Here is a 12838-nt window from a genome sequence, read left to right on the forward strand (position 1 = left end):
AATCATACAATGATTTGGGTTAGAAGGGGTTTTAAAGATCATCCATTTCCAGCCCTCCACCATAGACAGGGATACCTTCCACGAGATCAGGATTCTGAAAATGCCATCCAGCCTTGCCATGAACATTTCAAGGATGTGGCACTCATAGCTTCTCTGGGCAGCGTTTTCCAGTGGCTCAACACCCTGATATCTAATCTAAATCTGCTGTCTTTTAGTGTAAAACTGTTTCCCCTTGCCTTATCTCTATCTGCTTGGGTGAAGTGTTCTTTTTTTATAAGCCTTCTTTAGGTATTGGAATGTCACAATGAGGTTGCCGAGGAGCCTGCCTTCCCCAGTCTGAACAGCCTTTAATCTCTCACTGACATTGTAAGAGAAATGCTCCAGTTTGCTGACCATCTTTGCGACCCCTCTTCTGTGACACAGCTTGTCACTCGGCTCTAGAAAAGCTGCCATTTTTTACAATATCTTTCCATAGGGAATTTTTAGGGTCTTTTGTCTAGTCTCCTGGGTGTATTTGTCAAGGCCTTCTTGGAGGTAATTCTTGCAATTTTTGGTTACATTTGAAAAATATTCAGAACAAATTATTGAAGGAAGGAGGACTCCTGTGTTGTGCATTTTTATTCTATGGCTGATGTTACCACTAGGAGAATGAGCAAACATCTGAAGAGACTGCTATATCTTATTACAGTAATTTCACGTTTACAAGCCGCACCTGATTATAAGCCGCACCTCCAGCTGTCAGCAATGTTTAGGTCTTTGTCCATATATAAGCCCACTCTTGTTCGCAGTGAGGACCTGCATGAAACAAAGTAATGAATTAGTAACAGAATCACAGGATCAGGGGTTTACTGGCTTGGCTCGGAGCCGGGCAGACTTGGCCCTCTCGGGGCTGTCGATGGGGCTAAGTGCCCCAGCTTGGTGCTGCTGCTTGGTGGGGCTGCTTGGGACCGGCTGCCTCCGGGCTCACTCGCCCCAGCCCGACGCTGCCCCACGGTGCCGGTGGGAGCCCGCTGGCACCCAGGACGGGCCACGGGGCCGGCAGGAGGGAGCTACCTGCCTTGCCCCTGGGCTACAGGTCAGCAGAGGGAAGCCGCCTGCCTCCACCCACTGTGCAACAGAGTAATCAATTTGCAACAATCACGAAATCCCAGGTTTTACTGGAAGGTGCTCAGTTAGGCACCTCGGCTTGCACTTCTGGGTTGGGAAACTTCAGAATTTTTTTTCATATATTGACTGCTCCTGAGTGTAAGCCACATTTCCAGGTTGGGATCAAAATTTTAGCCAAAATGGTGCAGCTTATAATTGTGAAATTACTGTACATTTAGAATTGCAGGTGTTTGAATCTGAAGCATAAACACCCAATATTTCTTAACATAATGGCCACTGAAGAAAGATATGCACATCTGTATGTAACACATATATGCATAATATCTTTCTATGGAAAGGTAAAACATGTATACATAATAATACTTTGCTTTGAAATCAATGCCTTCAAAGTATTTAATCACATAGTTTACATAAGCCTGAATAGTTCATTAATATATTTTCAGATTCCAAATGCATCTAAAGCAGGTCAGCATGTCTGGAGTAGAACAGATATTATAACAAGGGAGATTTCATGTTGCTTGCATTGCTGCATGAAACATCTGTTTCACCAGCCCTTCCTCCTGCCTAATACTACTTCTTGGTGAAACACTTCCATATGCTGAGCTAAATTAGGATGTTAATGTATCTGGTAATTGTTTATTATTATGATTACAGTATTTTCAAATCTGATTTATAGTTACTGCCAGTCCTCTTTGCTATTGTGTTAAGACATGTGAACATGTGAACATATCTTTCCTGTGTCATATTTCAAGTATGTAATATATTTCAAGTAAAACAATAAAGATGACCTCCAAAGCTGGAAACTGTAGTCTTTATGATCCCAACTGAGAAAATAGAAGAAATCTTGATGATTCATTCTCATTCAGTAAAGAAAGAATGGATTATATTTTTATCAAGTAGAAATTTTTTCACTAGTCTTAACCCTAGAGGTTGTATGTAGAATGCAAATGTGTCAACCACATTAATGAACTTACAGCTATGCTTCAATTATTTCTGCAGAAAGATGTGAGAATGCATAAGTTTTGCAGTATATAATAGCCTGACATGTTGAAGTTCCAGAGTTAAGTTGTATCCACTGTAGTACAGTTGTAGTCTCTGTAGTACGGACATGTCTGGTGGTTGAAGCATCTTTGATGTCTTCAAACCTGCTGCTGGAAAAAGAAGTAGAAAAGCCCAAACCAGATTAGAATATTTCCTCACTTTTCTCTCTTCCATATGACTTCAAATATTTTTTCTGATGTTAGTCTCATGGAATACTCACCATTTCCTCTAGCTGGTGATTCCTTGAAGAACTGGCATGCAGTGTCAGGAACTGTCTATGTAATGTCTTACTTTGATATTAGCCAGGATTATATCCTCTTAAACTTTTTAAAATAGAGAGGGTATATTGAGACTGTACTATGAATATATTGAGAGAGACAGGAGTCATTTAGATTGGTTCTAAATTTTTTGTCATAAATACTGTTATAGATGTTTAGTTTATATTAGCATTTCAGAAGAACATTGTTGGTGCTTTAAGGTAAATCCTGATAATTAGTGCCTAGCTTCACCAAAGATTTTGAAAAAGTTTTATAAAAGTTTATAAGTTTTGCAAGCTTTAAATAAGCATATTATTTTCCCCTTTCATTGATGTCATCGTTTTGAAATTTTTAAATTCTAAAATGAGAACTGAAAGTTAAAATACACTCAGTCTGTGAGGGAGCTTTGAATGTAAAGAGAAACAATTCAGGTTTGATATGATAAAAATGGAACAAAACAGAAGAAAGGTGCAAAAAGCATACAAGAATCTTTTTCTTCAAAGTTAAACCAGTGAAAGATTGAGCATGTGACTTGGTGACTAGAAATGGTGTATCCAGGGAATGCTTATAGAGGCTTCAAGGTGTAAATATATTTTGAAAGTGATATAATGAAGTCAATGATACTTTCTTATCACATGTTACGGATCTCGGTAGCAATGGATTATGCTTCATAGCAGTGGATAAAAGCAGAAATCTGGCAGGATTGTAACAAAGATAAAGGTCTTTGACGGGAATTTGTTTGGGCACCTTTTCATTTATTTTGAGTCTGGATGATAAATGTTGGAGCTAAAATAAATCTTAATACCTAGTTTTTAGGTAAACTCCTGGTAGATAAAGGCTTTAAGCATACTAATATGTGTACAAGTATATACATATGTGAACTGAAGTCCCTGATGCCTCTAAACCAATAGAGGCAATAAATTGTTAGACTAATTTGAGAGATTTATTTTTTCTTTTTTCTATTTTTTTTCCCATCTGGAAAGATAAAATCAGGTGGGTTTGTTTTACAGGGAGTTGAATTTAGTTTGTCATGACAGCAAGTCATGCAAACACCATCTGTTAAAAGTGCACTTGACAGTTCACTGGGGAAAATAAAAGCTAAAACCTGAGCCTTGTTTAACAAGGCCTGTAGACATCTGGAAAGATGTGTGGTGTTCCAGACATAGGATGCCTATGTCCTATTTAAAGAGATATTATTTCTCTGGATAAGCAAGAGGCTGAACCACTCTGCCCTGATATTGGTGTGAGAGTGTGTTGACAGAGTAAAGTAGCGGCTGAGAAGAAAATTTTGCAAAGGTTGCCACCCATTTGGGGACGTCACTTTGTTCTGTGCTGTGACTAAGGTTTAATTCAGCATTTACTGATGTCCCAAAGTACTTAGGCATTTTGTGTATAAGTATATCTGTAAAAGGAGATGGCTTCACTCCAATGTGATGTGTGATGTCCTTAAAACAGGGTAGCAAAGGTAGCATTCGCCACCTTGTATAACAGTTGTTACCACAAGGTTCATGTTTAGTAAATTTAGGACGTCGAATAACGATATCAGTCCTTTTGCTTAGGTTTGCATCTTGGTGATTCAGTAGTCCAAACTGAATCTCATTCACTAACACAGCTACAGTTCTCTGCTTAAAGTAGTAAATATTTGACTATTTTTTCCTCTGAAAAAAATTGAAGAAATATTATTAGGGAGGGAATTTATTTTAAGAAACATCAGTGTAGAAGCAGGTTGCTTTTGCAACAAGACCAGATTTTTCACTGAAACGGCATTTCAATGTTGACACTTTTCAAGAAAATACAAGATTAAACTTTCAGAATAAAATATATGGAAACTAGCTAGTATAAGCTTTTTCTGAAAACTTTTATTCACACACATAAAACTTTATCAAAGTAATATTAGTGAAATTAGCAGGATTGAGTTCTGGTGCAGAGAGCTTTCAAGATTGTGAATTCCAGATTCCATGGACAAAAATCCAGGTGAACTGAGTTTTAACTTGTCTTGCTTTTCTATTTAGAAATATTTGAGTAGGACCTCATATTTTCAGTTGTGTCTTCAAATAATTACAGTAATTTCACGATTATAAGCCGCACTGAGTATAAGCTGCAATTCTGCATGCCAGCAACTTATCATTCTTTGTCCATACATAAACCGCACCTGATTATAAGGCGCACATTACAATACAGAGTGTGATAAAAGGTATCTATTCTATCACCATCTGAGGGTTGAGGGTGGGGGCAGTGATCCTTATCTCAACGGCAGATATTCTGCTAATGGGCATTTCTGCTAATTGAAACCAGGTGGGGCATTGTTCTTTATCTTTTCACAACCCATCCTTCCTCCAAAGAGTCATTTTCTGATAAAATTACTGCATGGGCATTGGAAGTTGCTCCAACCAGGGGGAAGAGCCCAACATTTCTTACCAAGATAAAAACAGAGGTTTCAGGACACTAAGGGAGCCCCTTTCTCCACTGCACTCCAGAGGAAAACCAAATTTCTCCACATCACCACTGGACCTTTAGAGGGAAACTGCACCTTCTGCAGGAGCACTGCTTCAACTGAATCACATCTGTCACTGCTGGAGGATGCAGCCACCGTTTAATGGGACTGCTGCCAACACCCTGCCTGGTGGGATGCCAGGTTGTACTCTGACTTTGTCAGGGTTTGTAGTACTGTATTTCTATTTTCATTTCCCTAGAAAAGAACTGTTATTCCTAATTTCCATATTTTTACCTGAAAGCCCCTTGATTTCAAAATTATAATAATTTGGAGGGAGGGGGTTTACATTCTCTATTTCAACGAGTTCCTGCCTTTCTCAGCAGACACCTGTCCTCCAAACTAAAACAGCAACTTTTCGTTCTTTGTCCATATATAAGCCACACCTGATTATAAGCCGCTCTTTGGGTTCAGATCAAAATTTTAGTCAAAATGGTGCAGCTTATAATCGTGAAATTACTGTATTTTTATATTGACATAATCTTTCTTGATGTAGTTTAAAGGAAAATTATGCAGGACAATAAGTGATGTTAAGAAGATGTGCAAAAAGATGACTCCTGTATTCTTCAAATATTCTAATTTGAAAGAAATAAGGCAAATGTTGAAATGTACTGTAATGTAGTTTCTCTGCTTCTCTACAGAAGATCCTGTGCTCTGGTCAAGAACTTTGATCTGAAATAGTGTATTGTCTCGGTTGTATTTTTGTAGTGCTGTCACATGGTTTTTTAGCTCTTTAAAACTTATTTTGTAAATCTTTGGATTTCTATATAAATGATTTGTCCGTGAAGCTGCCAAAATAGACATGAAGATTTATAGCTCTTAAAATCTGATTGTATGTATCTTATTTGTGTCCTTTTGGTGCTGTATTAAATTTGAAAGCACATCACTGTGTGGGAAAACCAGCTACTTTTTGCACCTAATCTCTCATCACCTTTCAGCTGTAATGCTGTCATCTGTAATCCACTCAGATTTGTGTAATTTATTTTATGCAGTTAAAATATTCCAATTAACTTTTTTGTTTTGTTTTAAATTCAGAAAGAAAGATCTGTCCTTTTCTTAAAGATTTCCAAAAAATCTTTTAACATGGAAAATATGATTCACAAATTGCTTCTAGTTCTGGTTTTTTGTGGAGGAAGCATAAAGACCGGAGGCATATAACTGTAGTGGGTTGGCCTGGGCTGGGTGTCAGGCAACCACCAAAGCCTGTCAGCCTCCTCCACAACTGGACAGGTGTTACCTCATACCGAGGCTTCCCTGCTCACTAGCAATTCTGTAGCAAGGCAAACCTGGGATGGATAACATGAACAGGATAAAAGATCCAAAGAAGCTCTTTCTCCCAGGGTTTTCCTCGGTTTATTTCTACATAGCTTCCAGGGGACAAAGAGGAAGTTTCCCGAAATCTGGGGTCTTTTCTAGGACCAGGAAAGGGGAGGGGAAACTTGGCTTTCTCCCAATAGGATAACAGAGGGGCATACAGGGACAGTCCATAGAGGTAACAGGAATCAAGGGACATACCATTCTTAATACATCTTGGGTACAGGGTTACAACAGACAGGGGAGAGAAAATATAACCAAGAGTTCATGAGTTAAGAACTGGGAAAGATCACTCACCAAATACTTCCACAGAAAATTAGAGATATTGCATTTATTACTAACAAAATCAGAGTAGGGTAATGTTAAGTAAAGACCTTCTCCCACCCTTCCCTCCTTCCCATCTCTGCTTTCTCCCCCAACTGCACAAGGAGATGGGAATGAGGGTTATGGTCAGTTCATCACAGGTTGTTTCTGCTGCTGCTCAGGGAGAGGAGTCCTTCCCTGCTTCAACATGTTGTCCTTCCCATGGCAGATAATTCTCCAATGTGAATCTATCCCATTGGTAGCAGTCTTCCCCAAACTGCTACAGCATGGGTCACTCTTCCACAGGATGCAGTTCTGCAAGGACAGGCTCTTCTATCCTGGGTCCTTTACAGGGTCACAAGTCCTACCAGCAAACCTGGTCCAATGTGGGCCACTCTCTCCACAGGTCTGCGGGACCCTGCATATGCATCCGTGTGGTTCTCCATGGGCTGCAGGGGCACAGCTGCTTCCCAGTGGTCCTCACCATTGGCTGCCGGGGAATCTCAGCTCCAGTGACTGGAGCACTTCCTCCCCCTCCTTCTGCACTGACCTTGGTGTCTGCAGAGCTGTTCTTTCACGCATTCTAACCCTGCTTTCCCCGGCTGCAATTATAACTGCACAGTAACTTTTTTTTTTTCTTCAGTCTGTCATTTCATAGCTGCTACCACCATTTATAATTGGCCCAGCCTTGACTAGCAGCAGGTCCTTTTTGGAGCTGTCAGGGATTGGAGCTATTGGACATGGAAGAATCTTCTGGCAGCTTCTCACAGATGCTGCCCCTGTAGCCCCTTGACCCTGCTACCAAAATCTGGCAATGCAAACCCAACACAGTTTTAATGTCAGTTTTTTTCTTTTTGCAACTGGACACATCATATGTGTATATGTGCAAGATAAAAAGCACATGTGTATTTGGGTTTTCTGTAAATTCAGTATTCTACTTTATATCTCTTGTTTATAATGAATAAATTTTAATTTCAAATTTTATTTCCATTTTACGAATGTTGTAGGAAAAAAGGGGAGACAATGTTCAAACTGTTTTGAGTTTTAGGAGCACCATAATTTTTGATATTTATATACATAGTATCATTTAATTATCTGACAGTCTGGAAAGAATGGAGGGCAGAAAGAGTAGAACAGTATAGGATACCTCATCTTTCTGTTCTTTGATGAAAACAAAAATTAGATATTTGAACCTCATTTACAGAAGCACATATTCTTCTGGCTACAAATGCATTGTTCAGTATTTTGTGTGTTTTTGAGATTATCTTCAGTCAAAGCAGTGATTGGTCAAAAGTTATATTCAATCATCTTGGAGGTCTTCTCCAATCTAAATGATTCTGGGACTCATAAAAATATTCCTGCTCAATAATTTCACAGTATCACAGTTGGGTTTCTTGCCTTTTGTTTGTTTAAAATCCTATTATGGATATTTTATTATGGAGATTTTATTTTTTCTTATACTGTCTTAACCTTACAGTAGTGCATTGTGATGATTTCAGAAGGTGACTTCATGAAATATTTTTTTCCCTGTTTGAGGAAAACTTTGGATCCTAGTGCAACCACAAAAAGAATGACTGCCTGGGGGAAATCAATAATTTCCCACAGAAGAAAAGGTTTTTTTACCATAACAAATGAAAATAAATAATACACCAAATAAATCAATTATGTGGGGAGTTTTGGGTTTTTTTTAATAGTTTCACCTGGTTCAAGAAAAAATGGTGGCATTCAGGCAATGGAAGTTTATGCATGGGAAATGTAAAGAGTCATCTTTAGAGCTGCATGTCTAATACACTTTTTCCTTTACTTTACAGTGACCCAGGGTGGGGATGCAATTGCATCTGATACATGTCCTGATCCTGGAATTCCTGAAAATGGGAAGAGGGTAGGCTCTGACTTCAGGTAGGCACATTTAGTTTTCTATATGATCAAGGGAAGGTTGCTGTTACATTTATAGACAACCTGTATACTAGTTTGAAAGGAAACCAATGAAAGTCAGAACTAAAATTTAATAAGAAAGTTAAAGGCAGAAAATACTGGCTCAAACTGATGGAGTCAAGGTACAAGCTGACACCTTGTTGGTCAGGGTGGCGGTAGCAGTCCAATTATATAGTTGCTGCAGTCCTATTGAATTGATAGATGTGGTTCTGTTGAAGCAGTGATCCTGCAGAAGGGTTTGACCTTCCTGTGAAGGTCCAGTGGTGGTTATGTAGCTCTTGTCCTCTGGGAATTCAGTGGGTAGAGCTCTTCTGGTGTTCGAAACGTCAGATTATATCCAGGTAGGAATTCTTGGTTCCTCCCCCTGGGCGGAGCATCTCTGCATGAGATGATGTAATTTTATGAGTCATACAGTGAGGCTTGATGGCCCATTAGCAGAATACATCTCCATGGAGGGAGTTATCAGGGAGGAGTCATGGAGGAGATAAAGATCTCACACCTGTTTTTAACAGTTTATGAGGATGGTGATAGAATACAGACTTTTGATTATATTTTACATTATAACATAAGACAAACTGTAATTATAGATGCATATAAATTCTCTAGTTTTAAATTTATTGATTCTTTGTTAAAACAGATTTATTGAATTGCGTGTCTTATATTGTTTTAGCTTCAGGGTTTTTTTTGTTTTTTTTTTAAATCAGTGCATTTAAAATAGGAATTTTAGAGCATAATGATCTCATCTATAGTGAAAAAGCAGAACTCCATGGACAGAATAGAAGAAAAAGCAGATCTGTTTTCCCAATTTGTAAAAGCTGTTTAAAAGCTTGAGAACATAGCAGATTCAGTGTCTGAGGCTATGATGAATGCCATCTCCAGTTTTTTCTTGTTTTCACCTTTTGTTATATTAAAAAAAAAGAAGACAAGGTCAAATGGACCCCTATGGAGAAAGTAGGAAGTTTGTTCTTTCCCCATTGAGAAAAAAAGGCAGACATTTGAAGGTGCAATAGAGAAAAGGGTCAAAGGAAGGAGATGGGTGCCTACAACTCATGCAGAGATTTATCAATTGCTCAGCAGAGAACAGACAGTCAGACCTAAGAGGAAAAATCCAAAGGAATTAGAAGGAATTGTGCAAAGTTCTCTGCAACACTAGAAAGCAAATGCAATTTACCTCCTGAATCAAGGCTCTTACTACCTAACTGACAGGAAAAAATCTATTCTCTTTCTGACTGACATACTTTTTGAATTTTTCTCCATTTATCTTCAAAAGAGTTTGAGAAATTAAAAAGAAACCCAACATTAAAACATTGGGTTATATGCAAAGCCAAGCCTTCATTAGTGGCAGGGCAGCAGTTCAATGCGTTTTAAAAAATAATGTGTGGAAATAAGATTACAATTAATAGGCTAGAGACAAAAGTTTTCTAGATGTTTGCTGTTGTCCTCTTCTGTGTGTTCTGATTCAACTTGTCAAGCACATCTACTGCAAATGAAATTGTGTGATACAAAAATACAGTATGTATTTGCTGTCCAAAGGGCTATTTTAGGAAAAGAAATGTAATTTCTATTTAGGTCTTTATTAATGTTTGATGTATTGCAGAGAAAAACATCAGGCAGTAGAAGACCAGGTAAAAATGGAATGCTAAAATATAACTCTTTCTCAAGAGGTATTAAAGTGCCTCTGTGCATTCATCCAAGGAATACCTTTATACTTCCACTGTTATTTTGGAGAGTATTTTACTTTCCTGCTTGTGCACTCGTGCCTCAGTATCCCTCCTCTGCTTCAGTCTCTCCTCTATAGCCATAAATGATGCAAAACATACCATTTCTGAGTTCCTCCAAATAAAATAGTTAGTTGAAAGAATTAGGGTCAGTATCTAGAATCACTTTGTTATCAGTGGAGAGAGAAAAGCATCTCTGGAAAGAATTAACAGTGACAGGACTAGAGGCAATGGAAATAAGGAGGGACATGGTAAAGTAGTACTAGATTCAAGTTTTAACAAAAAAAAAATGTTTTTGCTATGAGGATAGTAAAACATTGAAGTTTGTGAGAGAATCTGCAGAATCTCCATCTAGAGAGGCATTCAGAATTCACCCAAGCAGGTCTCTGAGCTCTCTCTTCCAAACAGGCTTGCTTCAAATGGACTAGATGATGTCCTCTTCCAATCTAATTTATTCTGTCATACAGATTTTGTGTTCATGATATACTGTTGGCCAAAAAATTTTCATCTGGTTGTGGTCCAAATCAGTGGCATACGAACAATAGTTAAGAAATAGCAAGAGGTCTAAGAGTACTGATTGAGCTCAGAGGGTAAGAAATAAAATTACTTCTTTTCACCTCTAGGGTGTAATCTGTAAATTGAAAGAGAAACAGAACTAAAATAGTTATGGTGAAACAACTTCAAAGATTCAAAATGTGTGAAACCGAACATGGAAGAGCTCAACAGCAAATTTCCCAGCAATGCTAAAAATACCAAGAGGGAAAACCCAAAAGAACCTTAAAGCCCAAAGTACATTTTAAGATATCCAAGGGAATGTAATGCCAAAGAACATTGCAAATCAAAGATAACTACGTTTTGAACACACTCTTAGGAATGAATGTGGGTTAAAGATATTTTAAATGCCTGGAGCTTACTTATGAGTAATGCTCTTGCTCACTAAACTCATAGGGTGAGGCTCTTTCCCTCCATCCTTCATCCCATCCAGCCTCTTATAATAGTTTAATCTCACAAAGTGTATCTTGCTATTCATGGAGATAAAGGAATGCATAAGGAGTTCTATGAGCAGCATCATGTAACATAAGATAAAACATTTTGTATACTTTGATCACATTAATTGTGTGCATGTTTTGGGCCTCCAGTTCTGAATTTTATTTGATTTAAATGATTACAGTTTGTTTTCTGCTTAAGTATTATTCATCATCTGAAAACTCGTTATGCAAGAGCAACTGCTTTTCATGTACTTTAAAGTTTGTTAGAATCTATTTTAACTGTCTAAATTTACATGCACCTTTAAATAGAGAATTTGGCTGGAATTTGGTTTTTGTTTCCCTGAAATAACAAATCAAGTTCTTCCATTGGAAAAGGGGAAATAATATTTGCTGCTGCTTGCATTTCCCCAATATAATAAAAGTACTCTAGAGAGTAAATAAAGGCAATGTGCTGTTTTTTGGGTTTTTTTACTTTTCTAAGAGGCAAGTATAAACACCAGAAGGAGCTATTGTTCTTGTCAGGAGAATGACAACTGTGAATATTAATCTCAATGAAAACATGTGAAAATGCATATTATTCAAAATGTTTTCCGGTCTACTGAAAGACATGTTAAAAGTGGGATTGATGGAAAGGCAGAGAGTTTATTTTCAAGAGATCCTGAGACCCAACTGATTCAGTGATGACAAGTTCTTTGAAAAGGGTTTCATCATTTTCAGCATAATAATGAAATTCATTCTAATATCATAAAGCAAACAAAACTATATTGAAATCTTAACCTTTTCATTCTGTCCTCCTGCTACGCTTCTACTGTGTTCATTTCAGGAAGTAAGGAGATGATTTTCAGTGATTTTAAACAACCTAATGGATATTTGGATTCATTTTGGGGGAGAAATGGCAAGTCAGATTTGGCTAGAGTGATGAGAACATAATCAATAAAATTTTGATGCCAATATCACATTTTATATTTATGTGAGGTTGAAAACCAATAGATTGTTTAAATGAAATCTAAAAGTGATCTGAGTAATACTCTTTCAGCTCTTCTTAAATACTGTGTGGTATGTGTGGTAATGTGAAAACACAGTCATTTTCTACAGTTTCACCAACACTTGCAAAACAAATGGCTTTTAAATTTCCAAAAGAGATTTCAAAAATCAAATTGTTTTTTATTTTGCTATTTTTAATGGCTTCTTCTAGTCCAATTCTAGCCTTATTTATAGTCCCACAAATTATATTTTGATGAAGTTCAAATTTAAAATAGAAAAAGTAAAAGTGAGGAAGCATTTCTTCTTCATGTTTAAATTTTACAGAGAGAAGTAACAAAGAAAAACACAAGACTTGCAGTCCCCATAGATTTGCTCAGTGACTAGGAGGTGGAGATGCAAAAAAAGAAAAACCCAAACAAACCAATAATACCCCCTCCACACAATTAAAAACACTTTTTTTTAACTAGTGGATCATAACTGAACCAGCTTTGAAATCACATATCAAACAAGCTATAAAACACCTTCGAAAGGATGTCTCCTTTTTAAGAGGGAAACTGTCAAGCTTAATCAATGGAGAGACTCAGAACCTTGAATGTGTGAATAGTTTGATTGCAAACTGTGATCCAGATGCATCCACTTTCCTAAGATGCTTATTTAGATCCGTAAAGCGTTTGGAGTACTTTGTGTCCCTACCTTTCA

At 37.5% G+C, this 12838-nt stretch overlaps 1 protein-coding gene across 2 annotated transcripts in view; it reads left to right on the top strand.

Moving 5' to 3' along the window:
- Window positions 1-12838, top strand: part of CSMD1 (CUB and Sushi multiple domains 1) — a 1108435-nt gene that overhangs the window by 750650 nt on the left and 344947 nt on the right. For both annotated transcript variants that reach the window (XM_033053649.1, XM_033053650.1), the window contains exon 8: window positions 8325-8412. In XM_033053649.1, coding sequence (XP_032909540.1) covers window positions 8325-8412 — 88 coding nt within the window. The remainder of the gene's footprint in view (window positions 1-8324; window positions 8413-12838) is intronic.

The sequence above is a fragment of the Catharus ustulatus genome, chromosome 3 (assembly GCF_009819885.2).
Source record: "Catharus ustulatus isolate bCatUst1 chromosome 3, bCatUst1.pri.v2, whole genome shotgun sequence".
NCBI classification, from domain to species: Eukaryota; Metazoa; Chordata; class Aves; order Passeriformes; family Turdidae; genus Catharus; species Catharus ustulatus.